Source organism: Thermobia domestica, chromosome 13, assembly GCF_964235325.1.
Source record: "Thermobia domestica chromosome 13, izTheDome1.hap1.1, whole genome shotgun sequence".
NCBI classification, from domain to species: domain Eukaryota; kingdom Metazoa; phylum Arthropoda; class Insecta; order Zygentoma; family Lepismatidae; genus Thermobia; species Thermobia domestica.
In genome coordinates, this window is record NC_137466.1 from 193,266,796 (window position 1) to 193,294,495 (window position 27,700).

The 27,700-nt window shown below is 35.7% G+C and overlaps 1 protein-coding gene across 3 annotated transcripts in view; it reads left to right on the forward strand.

Annotated features, from left to right (window-relative positions):
- Plod (procollagen lysyl hydroxylase) overlaps positions 1-27,700 on the forward strand; it is a 210,222-nt gene that overhangs the window by 104,683 nt on the left and 77,839 nt on the right. For all 3 annotated transcript variants that reach the window (XM_081737177.1, XM_081737178.1, XM_081737179.1), the window contains 2 exons: positions 8,189-8,290; positions 17,416-17,541. In XM_081737177.1, the coding sequence (XP_081593303.1) occupies positions 8,189-8,290; positions 17,416-17,541 (228 nt within the window). The remainder of the gene's footprint in view (positions 1-8,188; positions 8,291-17,415; positions 17,542-27,700) is intronic.

Genomic DNA, 27,700 nt, shown 5'->3' on the forward strand with positions numbered 1-27,700 from the left:
TACTACTACTACTACTACTACTACTACTACTACTACTACTACTACTACTACTACTACTACTACTACTACTACTACTACTACTACTACTACTACTACTACTACTACTACTACTACTACTACTACTCTTTCTTCTTCTTCTTCTTCTTCTCTAATTAATTAATTAATTAACCAACTAAGTTGGTTTTACTTACTTTATTATGACATGAAACAATTACAGTATTTTCAAGAAGATTAATTTTAAAATATGACACATGTCCAGCGTAGTCGCGCATTCACTCTTAGTCTGTCATTGAGTTAGCACCTGTAGAGCAATTTGTGAAATATAAAATCGGCCATTTCTTCCATTTATCACATAATTCAATCGTCAGAGTTTTCTATAATGTAGACTTCGAACTGTCCAATCTGAACATGAGTTATAATACAGTTCATGTGATTTGAGTGGTTGAGCACTGGCTTCAAGCGTGATAGAATCTATAGCCAGGAGCGGATCCAGGGGAAGAGACGATCGGGGCAATTGTTCCACCACCACCCCCCCCAGAAGAGGAAACTTTCTTATTTTATATATATAAATAAAACTCATCCCAAAGTTTGGAGCCCTTAAAAGTAGCAGTATGACAACCCACTGCCCCCCCCCCCCCCAGAAGTCGGTCCTGGATCCGCCCCTGCGTATAGCTATTCAGAGAGTGGATTAAGTAACGTACTTATTAACGCGTCAGCATGATAAACCGGAGACCTGAGTTAGATTCAGGTTCAGTTGTGTATTTTTTTCACTTTTGTAGTAGTACTTGTAAGGAATTGATTTGATACGAAGTCGGTTATTTCCATGTGATATAATACTGAAGGTAGTTCGGATCTATGGAAACTAATTTCAAGTGTAACAGTAGGGACATAGCTAGAGTGACGGCAGTGAATTGAACTTCATTGCTGTGAGATATGCATAGCTATTGTGCTTATGTCATCGTTCTCGTATGAAGTAAAATGTACTCTAGAATATAAAGATTTTCGAACGAATATATTATTTTCCTTTCCGATGCAAAATATTAATGTGCATATCATCTAACAATACTTAACGCGAGGACTCGCCATTTGTAAGAAAGGCAGGTCGTGTATACTTAGCAAGACAAGTAAGTCCGGATGGATCTAATTTCTGAGGGTAGGAAATAGACCAATCAATGCCTGCCATGAGCTGTATTTCGGACATAATTCGGCATGCTAAAGCACTTTTCTTGGTCCAAATCCAACAACACAAAGAGCCATTGAATCGAAATTGGACGTCTTGATTACTACCGTTAGCCGGGTTACGGTAGTGTAGCAGAGTGCATATACTTATAATATAGTTAAACTACCACAAACAGAATAAATCTGTGCTGTCAGCAAAAAAGTAATTTATTACATTAGGTAAAACTTCTGTGCATTTAAATGACCACAATGGACTCCGGATATTTTATCGGTGAAGTGGAGAAAAGGTACAAGGAAACTTCTCCTTTCTCAAAGGGTTTTATAGTAATAGCAGGATAGAGCCGTAATGGCAACTTAACGATACATCAGGTTGGTAAAATTGAGAAGTCAACTCATGCTATTCTGAACGAACATCCTACATCGAAATTATTAAATAGATATCCCAGTCTTCTTTAGCATTGTAGCAAGTCTGGTCTCTATGTGCATCAAGGTTATACTTCAAGCCATAAATCAACTTCAACACTCCAAAATTCTGGTAAAGAAATGAGAATACGTGACATACTTACTATTCAGTGACATTCCAGTAAAATCAGTCGATTTGTCCTCCTATAATGAACGCTTGGAAGCAGACAATCTCGAATTGTGGATAGTCTCTAGATAGCTTACTAGCAGAAGCGAGCTAAAATGAACATGGTAGTACTTCGTTTCAGCTTGCTGCATAGGAGCGTTTCTTATGACACCTAAATAAAACACTGGGGGAGGTTTGGAATTTCAAAGATATGTACTGTTTGAATTTCCATAGATCGTGAACAACCCTCATACGTGTTATCTCATGTGAATAAGAATTCCTAAAAAGTTGATCGCCGTAATTCTGAACAGCTATGACTAGTTTCAAGTTTTTCTCCTCCATAGTCCTCGGTCAACAGCAATATGGGTTGTAGTATCCGAATATTCCATATTTTCACAAATTATCTTCAGTTGTTTGATGTCCCCTGTAGGTCGTTTTCTTCGAATCCCGACTCTCTCTAAGTCTCTGTCTATTAAACCAATAATCAGAATGATGAGAATAATCAGAATTTCTATGTTCTGTATGACCAAGCCCGTCTCATTCTGTGTCTTCGTAATGTATCTGTGACTGGCTTAAGACCCAATGTCTAGAAATAACTTTCAGTATCTAGTCAATCACAACGGATTATTTCACATATTCAAGTAGTAATTTTAATTTTGATCTTATTGAATTTTGTCTAATTATAAACTTTAATTTATGAAGTCTTAATTAAATGTAATGTACAGTCATCGACAAAAGCACATGGTATATTTCTTATACAAGATACTTCTTAAACCATATCCTATTTTCTTTTGTCGAAGGCTGTACATGTGCTTGTATAAAAAATAAGTTAGAAAAATGAGTTTATATTTGAGTAACTGGGAAACATAGATGAATTTATAGTTTTCTCTCAGTTAAAGATAATTTAATACAAAGGTACTGAAAGTTGTATTTTAATTAGGAAGTCTCTAACTCCATCTCTCATGTCATCTCCATAGCAACGATTTCAGTAGAAACCATAGCAAATATTAACCGTGTGTTGAATAAGGCGGACACTTCACCGAAGAAAAGAGAAATAAAAACATTCCAGAGAAAATGAAATGTCTTTAAAATGAGGTGACATGAGTATGGCCGTTAGACTAGGAAAGAAAGAAAGAAGAAGAAAAGAAGATAAAAGAAAAGAGAAGGAAGAAACAGTATCTAACTTATCCACATAAAAGAATAACCCTGAGAGAAAAAAATTTACAAACGAACTCTGCAATTAAATTATTTCACTATTTTTTTTTTTAACTGGTCACCGTTTCAACGATTACCCTATCTTCTTCTGTGCTATACAGCACAGAATATAGGCCTATGTATCTATATTCTCAAATACTAGTCAATACTACGAAACACCAACCAATTCACAAAATAGCCCATAGACACAATAATCTCATACTATAATATGCTTTTATATATATATATATATATATATATATATATATATATATATATATATGCCACTATTTGTATTGTAATAAAGGTTGTCATATGTACACAATACCACCGGGGTATTGTATACATATAATAAAAATATATATATATAAATACTCCACGAAAACTCCCGTTCCATTCATCTAAACTAATATTATTTATCATTCCTACTACTTTCAGCTCCTCACATTTTACCGTACTACTTCTAAAGTTGCTTAAATCTCAGGCTTACCTTCCAATAAACAAAGCATTACAGATTTACTGCGAAAACTAACCGATACGCACACTATTAAGTAAAATATTTTCTGCTATTTCTATCAATAACTTATGTTAAATATCCTTGTATTTGCTATCTATTAATTTGCTCTGTATATCAACAATCAGCTTTGAATACGACGCTGCTAGCGCCACATCTACAACTATGAACGAATCCTAAACTATCCAAGCACAACGAAGCGATTTAATTACTGCAATAGTTAACTATTGAAAGTTAAAATTTACGTAATAACAGGTAAAATTTCTAATGACATGTTAAGCACTCTCGAATACCACTCTGTCCAACGAAAATGAATGTTCAATATACACACAATGACTCGTTATCAAAATTTTCAAACACCTGGATTCCCTCACTAAATTACAGTAGTTCACATCCCTTCGCCATCACTAAATTATCCATGATGCAGTCTATCATCATCCCCACGAGACAAAGGAACATCGCACAGCGAAGAAACACGCATGGGAACTCACAGTACGAACCAGACTATATATATATATATATACACGGACATTCGAATTCAAAGTGGTTACTAACACGAGAATAACCCGTCACTAAAATTTCAATACAGAAAATGTGACTATGTCAACGGGCTAATCATATATAAACAAAATCACTATAATTCAATTATAATCAATAGTGTGTATCCCAACCAAAGCAATAATAAATATACACTACAAACTTATACACTACACATAAAAATATCAACCAAATATTTATTATTCTCCGATGGATGGTGGGATTAAAATTCTTGCTATTGTAAAAAAAAAAAAAAAATGACGAAACCATCTTTGAATAGTTTTGAATAAATGACAAAAATTTTAGAAAATGGGGAGAGAGAGTGTGGGTTAAGGTCTTACTATTTCATTCCATAAGGTTCTGATGTTAAAAAAAACAACACAAAACACCTAGGAACTGAAGGTTCCTAAGGAGGAAATGAAAACTTAGCCAGCTACATTACACCCTTTTTGGCACTCAACACCCTCTTTAGCCGCGCATGGCTACGTGTTCACACTTCACGTAAACAATACTTCCTACCATTTTGAACTTGAGTCACATAAAAAAAATAATAATAATTATGTTTGCTTTCAGTTATACATGAATCAAGCGTGAGCGAGAGTAAAAGTAAACCAGAATTTTATAGTTCAACAATTAATCATTTTCAATAATCTCCAAATATGGCTACCAACTTGTTCACTCAACGAAGTCTGAAATTTCCGATCCCAAAACACTATTTCTGCTTATCTGTGAATTTTGACTATTCGAACATATTTGTTGTACTTACAGTTTGGAGATTTAGTTATTCATCTGACGAAAAATTCAATGCCAAAAACTTTAAAACTGAAAAATTTCTATAGCCAAATTGTGCGTCTTAATCTAACCACGATATTCGAAGAAAAGACGCTTCTACATCTCTTCCTCCCAGCTTCTAGAAATCTGGAAGCTAAAATTTAACCAATGACATTTCTTCTATCCACCTGTGGCAGATGTGACGAAGAGAAAAATATTACTGCTAGCATTTGCTAGTAATTAATTCAACTTAATAATTATAAAGGATATTGTAAATAATAAACTGTACTATTATGATCCCAAAGAAAGAAAATTTGATGCTACAAATCTTTTACGTTTAATTATTAACTGAAATTTCTGTTTTCTTGGCAAAGCGCTGATGCTTAAGAAAACACACACACACACACACACACAAAAAAAATCTATATGGAAAAAAAGAAAAGAGTGGGGGTATGGAAAGATTTTCTCTCTCTCTCTCTCTCTCTAATAACTGTAACGATAAGTTACCAGTCACTGATTTAAAAAAATAATTAATTAAAATAAATAATAATAAACAGGAACGCCTCCTTAAACGTGCATTCATATACTACTTACAGCTATCAATATGTTAAGCAAATAATAAGTATGAGAAATTCTACTATGTTATTAACATTTGATGGGAAAAGAAATTGTCCAACGGTGAAATACGAGGGGCAGTCAAAATGTTCCCGGAATTCTGTTGTAGCTCTTTATTACCACAATATAAGTATATATTAACTTAATCGCCTTCAGAGTTGGCACCTTCGGAACACACACACTTGTTCTATCGCTGCTACGATTGGTGGAAACACCGACGAAAGTCCTCTTCTGGTAACTTCCGAAGTTCAAGAGTCGCGTTGCTTTTGATCTCTTCTGCGTTGGCGAAACGGAAAAGGCCCATTTTTAGTTTTGGGAAGAGTCAAACATCCGATGGTACTAAACTGCTTTTTAAGGCTATCAAAGTCTCTGAAGCAGATTTTTCTCCTCAATTTGCACATGAACTTGATGTTTTGGACGTTGTTCGAACTTCGACATTGCACCAACTTCGTTCAGCTACATTACTCGTACACTGCCTGTTATGACATGTTAATACTTGTCAAATTCATAATTAGGCAATCTAAGGACTCTACTGTGTAAGATTCGTTGTGATTGCATCACGAATACCAAAACTACTACAATATTCCGGGAAGTGTTTGAAGTTTTTGTTATATAGTTTGTTATAACAATTGATAGATCTTATAAAGCTGAAAAAAATATGGTTGAGTGTAAATCCCTGTGCTTAGTTTTCGAAAAAATTAATTATTTGCAAACCTAAAAATCAATTCAAGGTTTTCATTATGCCACCAGCAAGATTACAGTATGTTGTTGAAGTGTAGTCAAAAAGTTATGATTAACTCTTAAAGTTTAAGTTTTGTTAAAAGTGTTATACAAGGCTGTTATGAAGTCCTTGCTATGAAACAAATGCTTATGACTTTTTTTTTTAAATAAAAGATATTCCAGTGAAATACATTTTAAATTGTGCAATATTCAGTAAATTTTTGGTTTCAACACTGTCACAATGATGTGGTTGGCAAAATTGGTGACAACAAAGGTAATGAAAACGGCAGCGATACAAGAGAAAACACAGTGTATGTGTGTGTGTGTGTGTGTGTGTGTGTGTGTGTGTTGGTGTGCGGAATTGAAATTAGGCAATGTCAGTGCAGCGAAACTTCTTACGAGTATACAAAAAATTACGTCCTGATGTCAGGAGTCTGAGTTGGCACAGCAAGTTTCTGGCTACCGAGAGCGTTTGTGATATGCAAAGAAGTGGTCGGCCACCAGTGAACCCAAACATGGTGCGAAGATTACCGACAGCCTGGAGAGAAGTCCAAGAAAATCGATTCCGCGGCGGTCGCTGGAGTTGGGAATCCGTCAATAAACAACACGCAAGATATTTGAAAGCCAAACTGTACAAGATAAAATTTGTGTATGAACTGACAGAAGAAGATCAAGACACGAGACTGAGTTCTGTGAACTGATGCTGAAACGACTGGATGATGACAGAGAACTTCTGCAGTTGAGGCAGAAGAGACATAATCTCAAATGAGGCAGCTTTCCATGTTTCAGGGACTGCTGTCTTGTTTGGGGAACTCAAACCTTCATGAATATGAAACGCACGGAAGAGAAAGCCCGAAAGTGAATGTGTGGTGTGCGGTATCAATCGACCACCTCATAGGTCCGTTTTTCATCGAGGAAAACACTGTGACCGGGGAGACATACCTTCAAATGCTTACAAATTTCTTGATGCCCGAGTTGGTTAGGTTGGGTATTAAGGCTTGCATCCACTACAAGCAAGACAGAGTCCATCCATGTTTTGCACAAGTTATCAGGGACTACCTTGACCGTGAGCTAGCTGGCAGGTGGATGCAAGCAAAAAAACAAAGGACTTGTAGAACATGAAAGCTAAGATTAGTGAAGGGATCAATGGCATTTCTGACGACGTCAGATGGAATAGCATTCACGGATTTCACCGGAGGTTGCAGGAATGTATGGATGTCAACGGAGCCCAGCTGGAGATGAAACTATGATAGCGGCGTTGTATCTATGGATGATGATACAAAATATAAGTCTCTTAACATTTATTTTACTGCAATATCATTTTTTCAAAGAATTATAAGCATTTGTTTTATAACAACAGGGTGTCTATCGGTCACGAAAGTCACGAATGTCACGAAAAAGTCACGAAATTAAAAAATGGTCATGAAAATCAAGAAAAAGTCACGAAATTTTGCTTTTGGGTCACGATTTTTTTTTTTTTAACTGTACAAATGTAAGTACAGATTGGAAAATTTTGTTCTATAAAACGTCAAATCTCATCACCAAAAATGTCCATGGTTGGCTTATTCTGATAATTTCATATCCAAATTCGCTCTTAAGAATGTTACCAAATTTTATGATTCGGTAAAGAAAAGCTCACGAAATTTCATTATGGAATATTAGTAGACATCCTGAACAAGGACTTTATAAAAGCCATGTACTGTACATATCTCAGTTAATAGATCACATCGAGCTAAAGAAAAGGAGATACTTGAAAGTGAATTCTCATGCGTAGTTTTGGAGAAAACGAATTTTATGGCGTGTAAGAACATGTCGTTCATTGTCAATAATAATGGATAAATTTTAATCGTGAAACAGATAGCTTATTTATGTATGTACTGTATAAAAAGCTGTTAACTAACAGATTCTATCTATTGTTGTTTGCCTTTTGCAAACGGTGACTCACATACTCCTAGCAGTGAAGCATATACTACTTCTAAAAAATGCATCAAAATATTGTCTTCATTTTATGTGACTAAAGCTAGTTTGGATGTGATTACTTAAAAGGATCAAACTGCACTTTCTAAATATTTATCTTTTTTAAATTTCAGAGACCACTGCCTAACGAAGAAATGTGATTATTTCTTTAGCGTTGATGGTGAAGCCCACCTCGATAATGATCAAACACTGAGACTTTTGATCGAACAAAATAGGTAAGTACGAACTATAATTTAAAAGCAAGCGTAAGGAACATATGCTGTATCAAAGAACTAACGCTAATACCACTGGTAGAAAAATGTCCACGTTTGGATAAATGTGTAATTGCGCTTTTTGTACTAATTTGAGGTTGCCGAATCCAGCGAAACTAATTTTAAACATTTCCGTCCGTGAGGTCACGAGAAAAATGACCTCAAAGTTGGAGCCGTTGAAGTACTGCTTATGTCAATAATAAAGTCACCTATGCTTCGATTTATTTCTAATCGCACTTTTTAATACTAATTTGAGAATGCTGAATCCAATGGATTTATTTTTAAACTTATTCCTCCATGGGATCACGAAAAAAATGACCGCAAAGTTGGGGCCTTTTGAGGTACCGCTTATGTCAATAGTAAAAGTACCTACGCTTAGTTAAATTTCTAATTGCGCTTCTTATACTAATTTGAGGACACTGAATCCAATGGAACTTTATAAACGTATCTATCCATGAAATCACGAGAAAAGTGACTTCAACGTTGGGGTCTTTGAGGTACGCCTTATGGCAATAGTAAAAGTGCCCACACTTACATAAATTTCGTCTAGTGCTACTAACAGCAGCTTGAAATAAGAAATTTGCCGAAGGAAAACAAGCAAGTAGTAATAATGACGACGACGCTGTCATTGCTATCGGCTCAGGGTTTTACAAATAATGGACTTAGAGAACGGTAAAAATGTGTAACGTTGAGACAGTTTTCCCATGCTTCAAGCAACTGAAGCTCTGAGGAAAACGATTCGTACTCCATTCTTAGTGGTTGATTCAATGATTAAAGTTTATCGTCCCCATTTAGCACAGAGACTACGAGACGGGACCTACTGCTTTAAGCACAATCCAAATTACTACTCAAACACGCACGCCCAACGTTATTTGATTGTTGGTAGGTGTTAGTTCTCTGTTATAGAGTAATTTTTGTATTTTATTTCAAATATAAATTACGTAAAATGAGGAAAAAAATACTTACTAAAACTCATTGAATCAGATTTTGAAGAAAACTGTAACAAACACTTCAGGGTTCACACTGGCCTTGAAAGTCAGGGAGATACTTCAAAATGTGTGAAAAAGGTGGGAAATCTGCTGTACTTCACAGTTTTTTTTTTTTTTTTTTAAGCTATCATAGATGAAAAGCACCTCAAGTATTGAAAATAAATTCAAAAATAAGAATGAAAAAGGTTGAAAAAACTTGAGAAATAAAGAAGCTTGAGGAGCACCCAAAAAAATGTTAAATCTTCAAGCTTTAAGAGAAGAACAATAAATTAAATAAAAAATTCAAATGCTACAGAAGGAAAAAAAATAAGTTAAGTTTGTTGATCGTAGATAATCAAAGCGATAGACTAAATTATATTTTTTTTTAGTTCTTGACGTTTGTGAATGTATTTAGAATGCGAGATATTAAAGATATTACTGTATAATTAGAGTTTGGTACTAGTGTCTTATTGTATTCCAAATACAGGAAATCTGGCTCATAATAGATATTTACAATAAGAAAATAAGCTTATACTGTATTTAAAAAATAAAAAGGAGAACGTTGAACAGCTGTAAAAATGATGGAATTTGACTGAAAAATGAAAACTATAAGGATAATATTCGCGGTGTCACAGGTCAGAAAAGAAATTATTTACTCAGTCATGGAAATTCAGAAAAATCTGTTCCAGAATTTCATTGTAGCCCTGCAGTGTCAATCAACCAATGCTCCAAAACGCTTTAGAAGAAAGGGAGAAGAAACAAGAATTTTAAAACAAAAAGGATCAAGAGATTGCGATCTTGGCCAAGAATTTTAGGAATGATAAAAAAAAATGCATCAAAGGATTGCGATCTTAAGCAATAATTAGTTTTTGGATCAGGGTCACAGAATTTTTGAACGGTCTCAAAATCGAGTTTTCGTATTTTGTACGGAATAAGCACATACAGAGTTAAGTGATAGTTTGGGTTTGGCTACACTGTATGTAGGTCTCCAGATATAAGGCGTACAAGAAAATTTTTGATTGAATGAAATATATTGGACCTTCGATCAGGGGCTACAAAATTTTTGAGCCCCTAAATTCAGTATTTTGTACGGAATAAGCACATCATATTGAGTTAAGTGATATTTTGGGTTTGGCTACACTGTATTTAGTTCTCGAGATATAAGGCGTACAAGAAAATTTTTGATTGAAATCGTATTGGATCTTTTATCCAAAAACTTACATCCAATCAGAGCATTCGGGAAAATATAATTGCGTATTAAGAGTAAAACATTTCTGGTTTCGAACACTGTGGCGTTGTACTGTTCTTTTAGTCAATGCAGTATTGTCGTGCGAAGACAGTCCAATTTATACGTATTTAACAATGAAAAAGAAATAGTGGACAGCACATTGTAAGGCATTTGCCAATCCACAGTAGTCCTTTTTTTTCTGAAAAGTTCATAAACCCGTAATTAAATTGTGGTTATTTTTGTCGACACTTAGTATTACAATATTATTTTAATAATTATACAATAACGTAGTTACAGTGTAGGAATTGAATTAAAATTAAACTTTACAGTTGTCTGTAAAGTTACTAGCAAGGAAAAATCTATTAGTGTTTCTTGTAAAAATTTAAACTTTTCTCTACATTTTTGTTGACAGTACAATATGGAAGGTAAAGAAAGGAGAAGCATTGAAATGCAAGTGAAGGTGCGTAAGTAAAATTAATTCTCACTTTTTGAGAATCCTGATAGTAGGATATTAAGTTCAGTATCAGCTTTCGTATAGTAATCAGATTACCTCTAGTGACAGGAAAATTTACTGGCACACAGTTAAATTAGGAAAGGAAAATTAATGAGTCAAAATGATATTCTTTCAGTAAAAGTTTTTTCTTCTTCTACCGGAAGAAGTATACTGACTAACCTATGGGAAGTAAAGCTAATGTCTATGTTACAAGACTTCTTGTAGTAAAAATATGACCATTTTTGCAATTCTTATATGTTGAGAACTAATAGAAATCAAAACTAATATTCTGGTTCTGCATCCGGATTTTCTTTAGATGTGTATTCAGCAGTATGTTGCTCTTTTTGTGAAAATATATTTCAGATTGACTTTAGAAATTTAAATTCTTTCACAGTTCACAGTTGAGTTAATTACGTCTCATAATAAATGAACTAAAAAGATATACAGAGGATTGATTAATTCGTGTGTCAATTTCATTTGTTCACTGTGCAAAAGTGGTAGGAGGTAAAGCCGTGCAATTTGGTGTAACTAGACGAAGGACATAAGTTTTGTTTCGCCATAGAAGCGTGTCACTTGAACTAAAGATTGAAGATATATAGGGTCGAAAGTCAAATTTCAGTTGTTTCCTTATGGGACTGCAATAATAAATTCTGAAAGAGCCTTTAAAAAAAAAAAGTAAATTGAAGTGATAACAAAGAAAAAGCTGTATGGTATGATTCTACGTCGCAAGCCGACAAAATATGCGTCAATCAAGTGTCAAGGTCAGAGGTCACGGTCAGATCAAGGTCACAGGTCACCTTGAGAACCCATTTGAATACACTGAAAATAACGCAATGTCCGCATCAAATCATGTTAAACATAAAAATGAAGCAGCGTAACAAGCAAGGAACACTCAATAGTAGTATGAGGTCAAAGGTCACAGGCACATACAAAGTCAAAGTTCAACCACAAAAATCAAATAGTCGCTGAGAAAAATCAGCAGTTATTATAATAAAAGGGCATGTTCAAGGACAAAAGAAAACATTGTGTTGTTTTCAGTGTATTCAAATGGGCTCTCAAGGTGACCTGTGACCTTGATCTGACCGTGACCTCTGACCTTGACACTTGATTGACGCATATTTGTCGGCTTGAGACGTAGAATCATACCATACAGCTTTGTTATCACTTCGATTTACGTTTTATCAGGCTCTTTCAGAATTTACCATTGCAGTCCCATAATGAAACAATCGAAATTTGATCTTTGACCATCTATCTCTTCAATCTTTAGTACAAGTGACATGCTTCTATGGCGAAACAAAACTTATGTCCTTCGTCTAAAGTTACACCAAATTGCACGGCTTTACCTCCTACCACATTTGCACAGTGATCAAATTAAATTGACACACGAATTAATCAACCCTCTGTTTATACTCAGATTGTTGGTCTCTAAAGCTGTCACGGATTTAGTAAATAAATATTACTTGATTTTATTGCCAAAATATTGGTTTTAGACTGGAATATAACGACAGTTTTCAGCACTAAGGCGAGACGGGACCTACTCTTGAAAGGGTGATTCTAATCTGAGACAGGAATCAAATCATACCATACTTGGTAGGAATTCTGCCGCAAAGAGGCACAAGATACAGAAAAGGGTTAAGTTCTGACAGGATGAGAAATCACTGATGATAATTGTATTCCAGATTGTCCATTCTGAAATTTTGATCCCTTTTTGAATGCTTTGTATAATTTGTTCGAAATCGAGTGAAATCAAGGTATGCCGATCAACTTCTTAGTATCAACCTTTGCTCTAGAACTGCTCATTTTGAGCGACGTTTTGACTGGGTGTTGTCATTGTTTCAAAGTGTTGACACTAACCATTTTTCTTTGCGATATTTAAATAAAAGTTCATTCATTCGGATATAATTTTGAGCTGCTACGAAGTAAATTCTTCCAAAGTTTTTTTTTTCTTTCTAGTGTGTATTGGATGCCCTTGTAATGAAAATGCTATTGAGGAACCATATCGTTTACCCTCCTTCTAGTCCAATGGCTAGCGCGTGCGTTTTTTGCCCACATGGTCCCAAGTTCGATTCTCGGTGAAAGAGCATTGCAATTTAGACTCATTATTGTGGTTCAAAGTCCACCATAAGCCATAACTTCAATAGTCAAACAACAAATCGTTCAACTAAAAACTTCCCCGTAAGAGAGGGTCTGTTAAGAGGAGATCAGCTTTTTTCAATGTAGTATACGAAACCCACACAACACACTAATGTAAATGTGAGTGGAGTATTTTCTTTTGATTGAAAAGGATTGAATTGAAATATGACATTGTTTTATTTCATTAGAAGTATATCAACCTCTGCTTTCAACTATTTGGAATTACGTTTACTCTTTTCCAAGGAAAGAACTAGTTGTAAGCTCTATTTGATATGTATTTCCTTGGGCAACTTCTTTCTCAAGTGAATCTGTAAACATGTGAAATAAATCAGGAGTATGTACCCTTTCATCTCAGTTCATAAATTTTGTCATCGTATGCATTTTCTTTATAGCTTTCAGCCTCTCCTGAAATAAAATGTATAATATATCTGATTGTAGATACTTAAGACAACACTTCAAGAGAGTTAGAATTTTTTTCCACTTCACTTATAAGGCTTTAAGAATTTTTTTCTACTTCACTTATAAGGATTTAATTATAATAATAATAATAAAAAAAAAGACACAGATGTTATCTATATCCAAAGATAAGGAAATCGAGGTGTATCTATATCCTCTGCATCCAATATCCTTTTTTCGTCTGCATTAACGAGAGACGTAGCCTCTTTTAAATCAATCTATTACTCACTGCATTTTCATTTCAATGATTTCGTGATTGCTTTAATACTTCACTACTTTTTCTGAAAAGAGATAAGCAAGGTAATTCTTCCCCGATATGGTTAGCCTGAATTGAACAAAACTCTTTACGTTTTAGATAACTCATGTATTATGAGAAGTAAAAGCGTATTCACTTTTACTTCTATAGTCCAAAAGCCAGAAATTTTTCTATGTAATTTCATTGGTTTTGGTTGCATTAGATTGTATTTTCAAACTTTAATATCCCTCGCGTTGTAACCTTGCTGATATTTTCGAATTGTATGTAGATTTTCCCACTATCACAGTTTTGTTTGTTTTATTCGCCTTAATGTCAAAAATCCGTGAACGCAGTAGATAGTCGGTAATTTGAAAATGGTTTAATAAGTCCTTAACAATTTAAAGAAGAGCGAGGAGATTACTATTCTGGTCTATTTGTGATAGTTCTTCAAGCGCTTATTACCAATAGAGCAACATATTGGCTAAAATAACTGATAAGAAATATAGAGAAATAGAAACTTTATAATTCAGAACTTTTGTTGTTCACATGCCCTTCATTTGATAAGATGTTTCCAGGCTCGGACTGGCCCATGTGGCTAGGCGGCAATGGCCGCCCAGACAGGGGCTAAATGAAACTTTTTATAAAGAGAGGTCAGGAGGAAGAGAAAAAATGTGAAAAATGTGTGCGACAATTAATATTCTTGTGAACAGTTATTGCGACAATCTGCATTCGTCAAGCTCTTTAAGCGTTTCATTAAAATTTTGTTGCAACTCACGTCCTCTATAAAGTAAAAATGGGCCCTGTCACCTTCAGAGTCATGTCAGGTCAACTTCTCGGTACCAATCGGACTGAGGGTGAGTTCTGTCGTGAATTAATTCAGTTTGCTACCCATTATGAAGATTACAACACAGTTCAAAAATCAGCAAATTTTGAACGAAACATTGACAATGATTGTAACCTGAGCAACGACAGAGAACAAGGGAAATTGAGACACTTGCAGCGGATGGAACTGATGATATCTTCACAGAATTGTTGAGGTGTGAAGAAAAGACGGATTGTAAACGATGTTTGATTTGTGCATTGAAACTAAATGGCCACGGATCGGTTTACACTTCACTGTACATAGCTTATAAGTATGCGTGAACTTTATCCTGTACTCAGGTTTCCTGTAAAGTTTTTTTTTTTTTTTCATTCTCAAACTGATAATAATAAAAAAAATGTTTGCGTTCGTCCCTGAATCAAGAACTTTTAAAGAATTTTGTTTTGTTTCACGTAGAAAGAGATTTTGATTTCGAATATGACAAGGTAATAGATAATATTACAGCTTAGTTCTACCGAACTGTCTAGAATGCTGAAGTTATGATTTTGTCTGTGTTATTCTCATAAATATTGATACATAACATATACCCTGATTTTATGTTATGGTGTTTATGGTATAACGTACAGTGTGGCTACTAAAGAATAGTGTGCTCTATCTAAGATAATAGTGTGCTTTTATTGTGGAAAAACAATGGATAGTTGGGGTAATGGTGTTTGGTGGGAGGGATTGAGAATTCGGGGTCACCACAATATGTCAGCCACCGGGGCCAACTAGTATCCGGTCCAACCCTGGATGTTTCCACTCTTATATCTTATCAGAGAGATGGAGAAATATTTGAAGTTAGTACTAAGTTGGGAATGGAAAGCTTGATACCTTCTCCAGGAGAAAAGTTTAAAATTCATTGTTCGTACATGCTGCAAGGAGCAGTAAAAGCAAAATAAGTTGAAATACATTAATTCCGCTCATTAATACAAACAATATGTTTAATATTCGAAGCAAATGTTTGATCACAAACTTAATACAACTGACAAGGTACAAACCTATGTATTTCGTTTTTATTCTATTTTCTTTACTCGACAAGCATTCCAGTCAGTAAACCACGACATTTTGCTGCAGAAACTTTTACAAAAATTTAGCTTCTTTACTTCAGCTGCTAAGTGGATCCAAAATTATTTATGTGGCCAGAAACAGTATGTGGTAGTTGCCAATTTAGTATCTTATCAGCGAAATCTCCCCTGTGCTATTCCTGAAAGTAATGTTTTACGACCTCTTCTTTTATGTTTTTATGTCAATGACTTACCACAACACTGTAAGTATCACATATATGTGGACAATGTTCAGTTTTGTCTATCTTCTTCACCGAGGCAAATGGGTATATGTATTACAAAGATGAACGAAGAGTTAAGTAATTTGGCTAAATGATCAGCAGATAATTGTTTAAATGTAAATCCAGTCAAATCAAAGTCTATTTTAATTCCTTCCAAACGTATGACTGCATTATTAGATGCTTCACTTATTCCCAATGTAACTTTAGGCGGCGTAGATATTCGTTTCTCTTCCTCTATGAATAATCTTCGGGTCATATTTAACAAATATTTAATTTGATTTGATTGAATTAACACATCGTGCAGAAAGACTTTGGACTTCTCCATTCCCTCAGCAAGTTAAAAAAATCTTAGCAATACAGTTGAAAAAAACTCTTCTCCAAACTCTAGTTGAACCACATCAGGAGTACTGTGACACCGCCGTAACTGACACTGTTGTACACTTACAAATTTTTTATTTTTTTATACAGGGCGCAGAATGCTTGTATGTGTTTTATTTTTAACTTAAAATTTTCTGATAATGTAACGCCATTTTTTGGAAGACTACAATGGGTGATAATACAACAACGGTGTAAATTGCACTCGTTGGTACTGCTCTATAAAACAGTTTCTTTTACGGAACCATCTTACCTCCTAAAATACTTTTATTTTTTAAATGATTCGTAAGACAGAAACACAAGATTACGTATTAACGGCCAGCTTACAGTGCCTTTCCATAGCTCTGCTTGTTCCTCAAAGTCATACATATTTCAACCTCTCGTGATTTTAGTTCTTTGCCAACCTCCATACATGAGTCTAGTTCTGTAGCGTCTTTCAAAAGAGCAGTTTACAATTTATTGTTATCGAAGCAGGATTGAATGTATACAGAGGCAGAAAAGCCAATAGAGCAACTCGCCAATTAATTGTAAGAACATAAGGATATGATACGTAAATAACATTTTGTAATACGTTTGTATACGTTATAAGATATATATCATAGTATACTATTTGTATGTAGTGTGTAAGTGAGCGTCTCTCCTTAAAATAGATATAATAATTTTGTATTTTTTACTTTCTAATTTTTCTTATTGTAAAATATTGTCTCAAAATTTTGTATCATGTTTAAGTGGTAGATAAGGCTTCTTATAACCTTAACCTCGACATGTAAAATAAGTCAAAATAAATAAATAAATAAACAAATAAATAAATTAAATATGAAGATGTAAATTCTGTAAACAACCTATACAGTTACGCAAATTCGTTTGTTTTGAAATTAGAGGTTCATATGTGAGAAAAAAAGTTTTCTTTCTTCAAGAGTGTTCGTGTCAAAATGTAATGATGACATGTTAATTACATAAAGCATTTAAGCGTATTAATAATAGCTGGTTAATGATATATTCGTAAAACAAAAGTTTTGTATTTCTAATTACGCTTAATTAATTATCTTTTTAGAGGAATTGTGGCGCCTCTTCTGATCAGGCCGTACAAGGCATGGTCCAATTTCTGGGGTGCGTTAACAAGCGATGGATTTTACGCAAGATCCATGGATTATATGGAGATTATCAAGAACGAAAGACGGTAAGTTTTTTTTTTCTTTCTTTCTATTTTTAAAGTAAATTCATTGTTAATTGTGTTCTAAGAAAGTGATAGAAAGTGTGATGGGGAAGATGATTTCAAAACATAATGGCATGAAATTGGATGTGAAGACAAAGATATCGGCAGGGGTAGTGTTGTAAAGGCCTGAAAAAAGAACCGGAAATTTTGGGTAAAAAACGATTTTTTTACCGTTTTTTCCCGAGCTTGGAAAAAAACGGAAAAATTGGGAAAAATTGAAGTTTTCGAATATTTTACTACATTATGCTTTTAAAATGAAAACTTTTAAATTTACTAGTTTACAGTTAAGATCATTGATTAGTTACGTTTCTTGTATTAGAATAGGGAAATTTTGTGGCAACAAATGTATTTATACCACTTCTTTAAAGTTAGCACCGTAACAGATTGGAGTTATGGCTACAAAAGATCCTAAAATATAATATAGATGTAATTTAAATTATCTTAAGTAATCTTATAAAGTTACCGTTTTAAGGCAGGGAAGTGTTAAAATAACAAGGCCAGAATAATTTTAGTTAATACCAGTATGTTAAAATCAAATATATATTTTATGGAGATACGTATCTTTCTTGTGCTGTGTAAAATTTCCGGAAATGTTGAACTCATTAGAAAAAATATTTTGTTCGGAAATACGGACAAAACCCGGAAAAAATAATTTAAAACTACTTCTTCGCCAGATACTAATCTTATTTGCTGTAACGTGTCTGCAGCATATATGTATACAACGTATTTCGCTAGCAGGAAAAATACTTAAGGCAACAGCTTTTAATTTCCCTTTTTAGTTTTCTGATTTCTGATAAAAATCCCTCTTTATTATTTGTAATTATATTTTTCGAACAACTCAAAGAGAGAGATTATCTTAATTGCATATACACACATAAACCACACAAGTGCGTAAATTTGAGCAGCGACAAATATATTAAAGAATTTAACGTGTGAAAATTCCGTTCTTTATTATTATACCCTCTAAAGACTAACAGAATATCTGTTCTTCGCACGGGGAGAATACGTTTCATTTTGGATTTAAGGCACCAAAACTGTCACCAATGAACTTAGGGACCCCAAAAACTATGAATTCGACACTCGTATCAGTCATTTTCAATTACTCTTACATGTCACTTTCCCCCTTTAGGAGTAACTAATGGGGGCTGAATTTGGATTTAAACGGCATCGGAAGTATCACTGTTCATCTCATCCACCCCGAAAACTATGGATTTGACACAATATCGGTCATTTTAGTCATTTTTATATATCCACTCCTTCTCCCTCCCCCAAGTTGCGGCGCTGAATTTGGAATTAAACAGCATTGGAAGAGTTAATGTTCATCTCAGGACCCCAAAAACCATGGATTTGACACAAATATCAGTCATTTTTGATCATTTATATATATATATATATTTCCTTTCTCCCCGACCCCCAAGTTACGAGGATGAATTTTGATTTAAATGGCATCGGAAGTGTTACTATTCATTTCAGCGACCCCAAAAACTATGGATTTGACACTAATATCGGTCATTTTCGATCATATTTATATATCTTCTCGCCCCCAAGTTGTGTGGATGAATTTGGATTTAAACAGCATCGGAAATGTCACTGCTCATCTCAGCGACCCCGGAAACTATGGATTTCACACTAATATCGGCCATTTTCAGTCACTTTTATATATCTCTTCCTACCCAAGTTGCGGTCCTGAATTTGGATATAAACAGCATCGGAAGTGTTACTGTTCATCACAGCAACCCCAAAAACTATGGATTCAACACTAATATTGGTCATTTTCGATCATTTGTATATTTCCCCCGCCCCCAGGTCACGGCGCTGAATTTGGATTTAAATGGCGTTAGAAATGTCACTGTTCATCTCAGCGGCCCTGAAAACTATGGATTCACACTAATATCGATCATTTTGCATCATTTTTATATATATATCTCCCTGCTCCCCCAGTTTGCGGGGATATATTGGATTTAAACGTCATCGAAAGTGTCACTGTTCACTTCAGCGTCCCCGAAATCTATGGATTCGACACTGATATAGGCTATTTTCAGCCATTTTTATATATCTCCCCTTCCTCCTCCCCTAAGTTGCGTCCTGAATGTTTTTTAAACAGGATCGGAAATGTTACTGTTCATCTCAGCAACCACGAAAACTATGGATTTGACACAAATATCGGTCATTTTTGATCATTTTATATATCTCCGTTCCCTTCCCCCAAGTTGCAGTGCTGAATTTGAATTTAAGCTTCATCGGAAATGTCACTGTTCATCTCAACAGCTCCGAAAACTGAGTTCGACACTAAGATCAGTAATTTTCAATATATATCCGCACTTCCTTCCTCCAAGTTGCACTTTCAAAGTGAAATGGTAAAATCCATCCCAGGCCTGAACCTCATCTATGTTGAAATTTTTGATCGAGATCAGTCTGGTGGTTCAAGAGTTGTTAAGTTACAAATATAGTCACTTTCATTTTATTAATATGTTACGAATAAAGCAAAATAAATTGTCACGTTAAGTAATTAAAATGATGCTAATTAGAATGCTAATTTGTTTTGAAAATAAAAGGACAGGTGTCATTCATTTGGAATATTTATTAAAACCGTCACCTTAGATGATAATAATATAGAAGCAAATAATATTACAAGATCATGATATAAGACATAAGAAGTATAGTGATTGGAGTCGTACCAAGGAGATATCCTTGGTTCTCTCGTGTGTGTTTAAATGTTATGTATTTGGTCTAGGAATTAATTCGTGCGGTTGGTACGCACACATTGAAGCTGTAGTACAAACACAAAATACATAAATACCTTAAGAAAAATATTGTCCATCGCTAGCCACCACTTTCGCCCATCTGTCAGGCAATGTACGGATTCCGTGGCGAAAGAAGTCCTCATCCTTGGAAGCGATCCAGTCAGAGACCCATGTTTCGATATCTTCTGAAGAAGTAAACCGCTGTCCAGTCAAATCGTTGTTCATGCAATCGAACAAGTAGTAGTCCGAAGGAGCAACGTCTGGTGAATACGGCGGGTGGGGTAAAACTTCCCATCCGACATTTTCTAAATAGGTTTTGACCGGTTTTGCGACATGTGGGCGAGCGTTATCATGTTGAACAATAAGTTTATCATGTCTGTTCTCCCATTCTGGTCGTGTTCTGGCCAGAGCTTGCTTCAAACGCATTAATTGTCATCGATAACGTTCTCCATTCATAGTTTCACTCGGTTGCAGCAGCTCATAGTACACCACACCTTTCATATCCCACCATATGCACAGCATAACCTTTGCACAGTGAATATCTCGTTTTGGTTGTGATGGACCTGGTTCACCTGGTTTCACCCAGGCCTTTTTTCGTTTAGGGTTCTCGTAATGGATCCACTTCTCATCACCCGTAATGATTTGATGCAGAAACCCCTTTCTGCTCTGTCGTTGAAGCAGCAATTCGCAAATGGTTTTTCGTCTTTCAACGTCTCTGTCTTTCAATTCATGTGGAACCCAATGTGACATCTTTTGAATCATTCCCATGGCTTTCAAGCGTTTGGAGACTGTTGTTTGATCAACGCCTAATGCTGCTGCAAGTTGTTCCTGCGTTTGACACGAATCCTGCTCGAGCAATGCTGTCTTGAATTTTTTTTGGCTGTCCAGCTCGCTCTTGGTCTGCCAAGCCGAAATCACCACTTCTAAACCGTGCAAACCACTTCTGACACGTTCGCTCAGCTAGAGCATGGTCACCATACACTTCCACCAAAATACGATGACTTTCAGTCGCACTTTTCTGCATGTTAAAGTAATGCAGCAGGACACCCCGCAAAAACACTTTATCAGGCACAAATTGCGCCATGTTCACTTAACTACAAACTGGTGTTGTTGACGCTTTAATCCACTGCCCTATACTACGAACGATACGCGATGACAGGGGTTTGCAACACATGTGTGGATACACGGAACTGTGGGACGCTCCGTTCGTTGCGCCATCTCTTGTCCACCCGCACGAATTAATTCCTAGACCAAATAGTTCTCTTTTCACAACAATATATCATGCTAAGTTTATCAGCACAGTGCATACTCACAAACCCTTTACGACCGTCAGTCCTGGTTGGTTCATCCTGGATGTCTCGGAGCTCACAGTCACAGTCACCGGACGATGCAGATTGAATACACCAAACTACACTATTAGCGGGTGTAAGTCGAAAGATGATTATTGTTTTAAAACGCCAGCTTTTATATTATCATAAAAAAAACTATTTCGGTGTTTTATCTAATATATTTTGATACCATCATTTTGAAAGTGTTTTTATCTAATATATTTTGATACAATCACCTTGAAAGTGTTTTATCTAATATATTTTGATACCACTGAAAAATCCGTTTGCGTACTAGTTCTTTGTAACAATGTCATAGGACGTGTTGTTTTTCTTTTCCGTGGTTCAGAAAGGCATACTTTACAAGAAACTATATCGAGTACCAAACTCTCGCTTACTGGTCTGCGTACCCGACAGTCTTAAACCAGTTTTATTTGATGAATATCATGACTCAATGACACATTGGTTTCACAAAAATGTATTGGATGTTACGATACAAATACTTCTTTCCGCGCCTAAAATCTTCAAACGCAATTACATGCCTAACAATCCAACAATTCAGCGTTTTCCTCAATCCGGCCTATTTGAAATCTTTTCGTTGGACCTAGCAGGCAAACTAATACCCAGCGATCCCGAAGGTTTCCAATACTTTTATGCAGCTACTGACCAGTGTACAGGTTTTACCATCACTCATCCAATTACAACTCCAAACAGCGACAACTTCATTAATTTCATCACTAACCATATCATTCTTCCATACAATGCTCCTCGCACCATCTACTTAAATCTTCAAAGCTCACACTGGTCTACAGTATCCTTAAACTTCCTCAAATCTCTTAACGTAACAGTTAAGTACGGCCTACCCTATCAACATCGTTCTTTAGGCACAGTCAAACAAAGATTAGGCTCCTTGCAAACAAGTCTCAAATTTCTATGCCAAGACAACAAGAAATTCTGGCATCGCTTCCTTGCGCATGCAACTGCTGCTCTTAATAAGTCACCCTTAGCTTGTATTGGTCTATCTCCTCATTTTCTCCTCTATGGCGTTCATCCTACATTACCATTAGACCATTTGCTACATATTCAACAGAAAACTTTGAACACTAATGATCGCCTACTTGCACTTAAAGAAATGAGGGACCTAGTTGAATTCCGAAAACACCAAGTTTTCACAGACTTCAAAAAACGCACTGAGAAGGCTAAAACTCCGACACAGTTCTTCCCTGACAGTTTAGTTATGGTCCTAAATACCTCAACAAAACCTAACACTTGTAAGCCATTATCCCGCCTTTATAAGGGATCTTACAAAGTGATTTCGAATGTCTCAGCAGATGAGTATCTTTTAGACATTGATGATAAGCCAACGGTCATTGCTAAGACCCGTTTGAAACTGTACATCCCACCTACAAACCCAGACCCTGAATTTGAATATAAGTATAAACGCTTTCTCAATAACTCTAAATAGGTCCTAACCCCACATTACTTCAAAAACACAACTAACTACCAATTACATTTCACGTCATGTTTTGATTTAGCAATATAATTTCTATGTGTAGTTACATGCTGGTAAAACTTCTGACCTTCTTTCTCGTTATGCCATGAATTAGGTCTCCTGATAGGTAGACAACCCACAGTATTGACACTCTTTCTCCCGTGCGACGACTCCTTGTCGTCCCTAGTTGCACTCGTAACAAACCCTACGCTTTTCCCTTTTCCCCATAAGCAATATACCTGTATCATTTATCACACACATCACTGTCTTTCCTAGACGCGTAAGGAATATATTTTAATATCACTGAAAAATCCGTTTGCGTACTAGTTCTTTTGTAACAATGTCATAGAACGTGTTGTTCTTTTCCGTGGTTGGATCACATTGTTATTCTTGTTTTTTAATAGAACTTTCACAAAGGAGACATCACAGAGTGTACGCGGGTATAATAATTTTAAACTTTTCATTGTTTAATTTTTATTGGAACATGATAATCCCCCTGTTAATAAAGTGCAATCGTCAACTGTTCGAGAGAACCAGTAACATGAAATCCCTTGAATTTTTCATTGTTTAATTTTTATTGGGACATGATATTATATACGTAGACTAGACTTTGGCTAGCTAGGGGCTCCGCCCCCAGACCCCCGAGTTTGCTCGGCCTACGGCCTCGCATTTCTTATCTATCGGCTTTTGAATCAACAGTGAATTTCGTGAACTTGCTCTTCACATTTCCTAAATTTACCCATCCGTGGGCTTTGCCGCCCCACACAGTGTCTTAGCTCGGCCTACGGCCTCGCACCTCTTGAACCCACAATTCTGTTGTTTCTTTTCCTATTTCAACTGTCTAAAAGATAAGATTTTGTATCCCAAGAAAATGCCCATTTAAATAGCAAGGAATTTCTTCATCCACCTTTAGACTTCTAAAAAATTAAAAATATTGGTGGTGGTTGTTGTTGTTTACTGGGAGGTGAGACAGAGATATAATATGTGCTTTCATAGTCTGTGAATGGCAATGTAACTTTGTGTTTAATAGCAGCATAAATATTGTTTAGTTTATGATTTTGGGATAAACATCATGTTGTGACACTCGAGAAAGATAGACTGAAATGTACCATCGCAGTATTTGCATGGTAAAACTGAGGTAGAACGGCAGTCAGGATGGCCGACCATCAAATTCGAACCCAATCTCAAGCAAGAGCGCTAACCGTTACGCCTGATTGGTAAATTATGTGAAATTATTATACTAATATAATAGGAAATGCGAATACTTATTAAAACATTATAATTGATTACTTATATGACATTTCGGAAATTGGAGTGTATTCAATAAAGATTCATTAGCAGATGCTTAGGTATGTTAAGCCTAAATATAGTAATGATTGGTGGTTGTAAACCTGCAATTATGATCTGTTTGAAGTTTAGGTATTTGATATTTGCCACATTGGTACCGAGCGAAATAGCTCAAATGGTAGAGCGTTGGCTTCGCATTTGGGAAGTCATGAATTCGATTCCCGCTTCCGACTATCCTGACTGAGGTTTTCCAGGGTTTTCCTCAGTAAGCAGGCTAGCAGGCAAATGCCTGAGATTTTCCTAGCAGGCAAATGCCGGGATGGTACCTACTAAACAGGCCCTGGCCGATACCTTCCCAAATCCTTTCCATTGTTACTGTTGTTCTTTGATATTCCGTATGAAATAAACTGTATCTGGTGATTGTTAAATAAATAAATATAATGAAAGTTTAATTTTTAATCTTAAGTATATCGAACCTGTTTCGATAATACTGTGTGAGATTTGAAGTACATACGATAATTTGTCAAGATAATTTTGATCTACCTTATGTATTTAGGTTATAATTAATAGTAGAATAATAATCTCATTATTCCGTATGTGGAATTATCCTTTTTATACGAAAATAATAATAATAATAATAATAAAATAACAATAATAACGGAAAAGTTAAACTAGCAGGTATAGCATGTCTTTTTACTCTTAGTTCTTGGGAACATGGCCACTGAGTTACTAAATAAGTTTATTGTAGATATCTCATATTTCATCTACCCAGTTCAGTGGATATTTATTTATTAACATTGTTGCAGATAAAACTGTGACGCTATTTTATGCTGGGTCACACTGAAACACGGGAAGTTTAAATTTTAAAAGTCGTCCATGACCTATGATACGTTTGCTACATCTTAATTCTGATTGACATCTAGTGGTTCTCATACTGTGTGTAAATGACCCACTCCGACGTCTTGACGCAATACAGTTGTATTTTGTTTTCTTCTTCACAACCCATGACCTTCATTGGTGTCTAAATGGTTAGTGTACTCGCCTTTGGGGCAGGAGATTCCGATTCTTTTCCCAGTGGGACTCATGTGGTTCAGATCCAATGTGAAGCTGTAGCTCATATATCCTTGATGCTGAAAAGAGACGTTAATCTCCACAACAAGCAATCAATCTTTCATAGCATATGATTGAGTAAATTTTAGTGTAGGCATCATCTTAAAAACTTGAGCAAAAAATTAGGGCGCGATCTCTGCGATGGCTATTATTATCTGAAAATCATTGGTAGCATAGTAGTAGTTAAAAAAAAAAAAAAAAAAAAAAACCTTTCAATTAGGATGGGCGACTAGGGGATTTGAATCTTGGGCCTAACCTGGAAAGCGAAAACAATAATTGTTCACTCATCAGTATTGTGAGTGAGAACTTACAGATGTATACGCTATACATACTAATTTCAGATTGCAGAGTTCTTTCGTGGCTAAGCGGTTAGCGCACACGCTTTTGGCGTGGGATAGCCGGGTTCGATTCCCGGCTGGAGCTTATGTGTTCGGATTCCACGTCAATCAGTAGGTCCACGTCTCATATAGCCTCCCTGCTGAACGAGACGTTAAACTCAAAACCAACTCAACTCGTTTCAGATTGTAAGCTCCCCCGAGTTTATTTATATGGCATACGCGCATTTGGCGCGGGATACCCGGGTTCGATTCCCAGTGGGAGCTCATGTGGTTCGGATCCCCACGTTAAGCTGTAGGTCCACGTCTCTTATTATCCTCGCTGTTGAAATGGACGATAACTAAAATTAAATCCAAAAATCATTTCATATTGTTTGCAAACATTACCAGTATTATGAAATACGCATTCTGTGTAACACATGTTTTACAAGTACGTAGTTTTGTCTGTCAGTGATTAAAATGTGACAATTGTTCTTCATGTGATCTATGAACCCTTGTGCTGAAGTGCTTTCCTCGCTACTGTGATTGAACTTCCTAAGGTTGTTCCCATCCATTGGCAGGATGAGGGTTGTTAAAAATCATTGCGATGGGAGATTAGGTGCTGCAATTTACTGATTAGACTAGTAAGAGGAGGGTACATAATTCTCTCTCTCTTTCTCTCTGTATTAGGGTCACTTGGACGACCTCCAAAGTTGTCTCCAAATCGGTAACGCAGTTTTGATTCTGCCTTCGTGTTAGATTTCCCATTCTAACCTGTTCGTGTTGAGGGTTGCATAATTCGTAAGGAGATTTGCATAAGGGATGTTGGAACATCCAAGCTATTCTTCAACCTTCTGTTTTGCCAAGCGTTAAATCTTATGGTCTTATATTTACGTTGGAAACATTTACCTACAAATTACACAACTGAATGAAATTCAGTGATTTCTTTTTGCCCATAATTTAGAGTATTTCATCCGAAGTGTTGGCTTGGCCTTGTAATTCAGCTCTTTTAGAGACGAAATAGTTTGGTGAGGAACGATCTTATTGTGAGGATCGATCTTGCATGATGCTCTATGTACTCGCCATCTGCAGCAGATTCAAACTCTGATTGCGGTTCGGGGTACATGTTAATAATGGAATTCATCCTTTGTAACCTCGGTATTGCAGAATAAAAGTTCAAGCTCAAACTCGAGTATTTCCCGTCATTGTTTTTGAGAGTTCCACATGTAGATAAGATTTTACGAATTAAAAATATTTCACTTTCGTTCACTCTGCCACGTGTAGAAACACTTCAATAGGTATGAAAAGATAATTTTAGGTTTTTATTTTCTTTTAAATCTTGATTTGTTGTATTACTCAGAAGCCAATTTGTTTAATGAAGTTTAGCGTGTTTTTTCTGCACTGAGGTTTACCAGACGTAGATCTACATTTTAAGGCGGAATCCAAACCTCCGTAATGCGTACAATGCTCTTCCACCGGGAATCGAATCCGGGACCTCGTGTACCAAAGGCACATGCACTAGCCTGTAGATCAGCGAGGAGGGTGACTCAACTTCTAAATCCCTCGAGGGCAGGTGTCGGCTTCGTTCTTTGTTATGTAGTCACAGTCAATATTTTTTTTTTTTTTAGTCTACCCGCTTCGCTGGGTTAAAACAAGAAAAATTAGTAGTATGTTCCGTGAGTCAGTCACTTTTTACTATTACTGAAGCGGTCTTTGATATCGGTCAATTTTATATATCTTCCTCCTCTCCAAGTTGCGGGGCTGAATAAGGGTTTAAACGGCATTGGAAATGTCACTGTTCATCTCAGCGACCCCAAAATATATGGATTCGACACTAATATCGGTAATTTT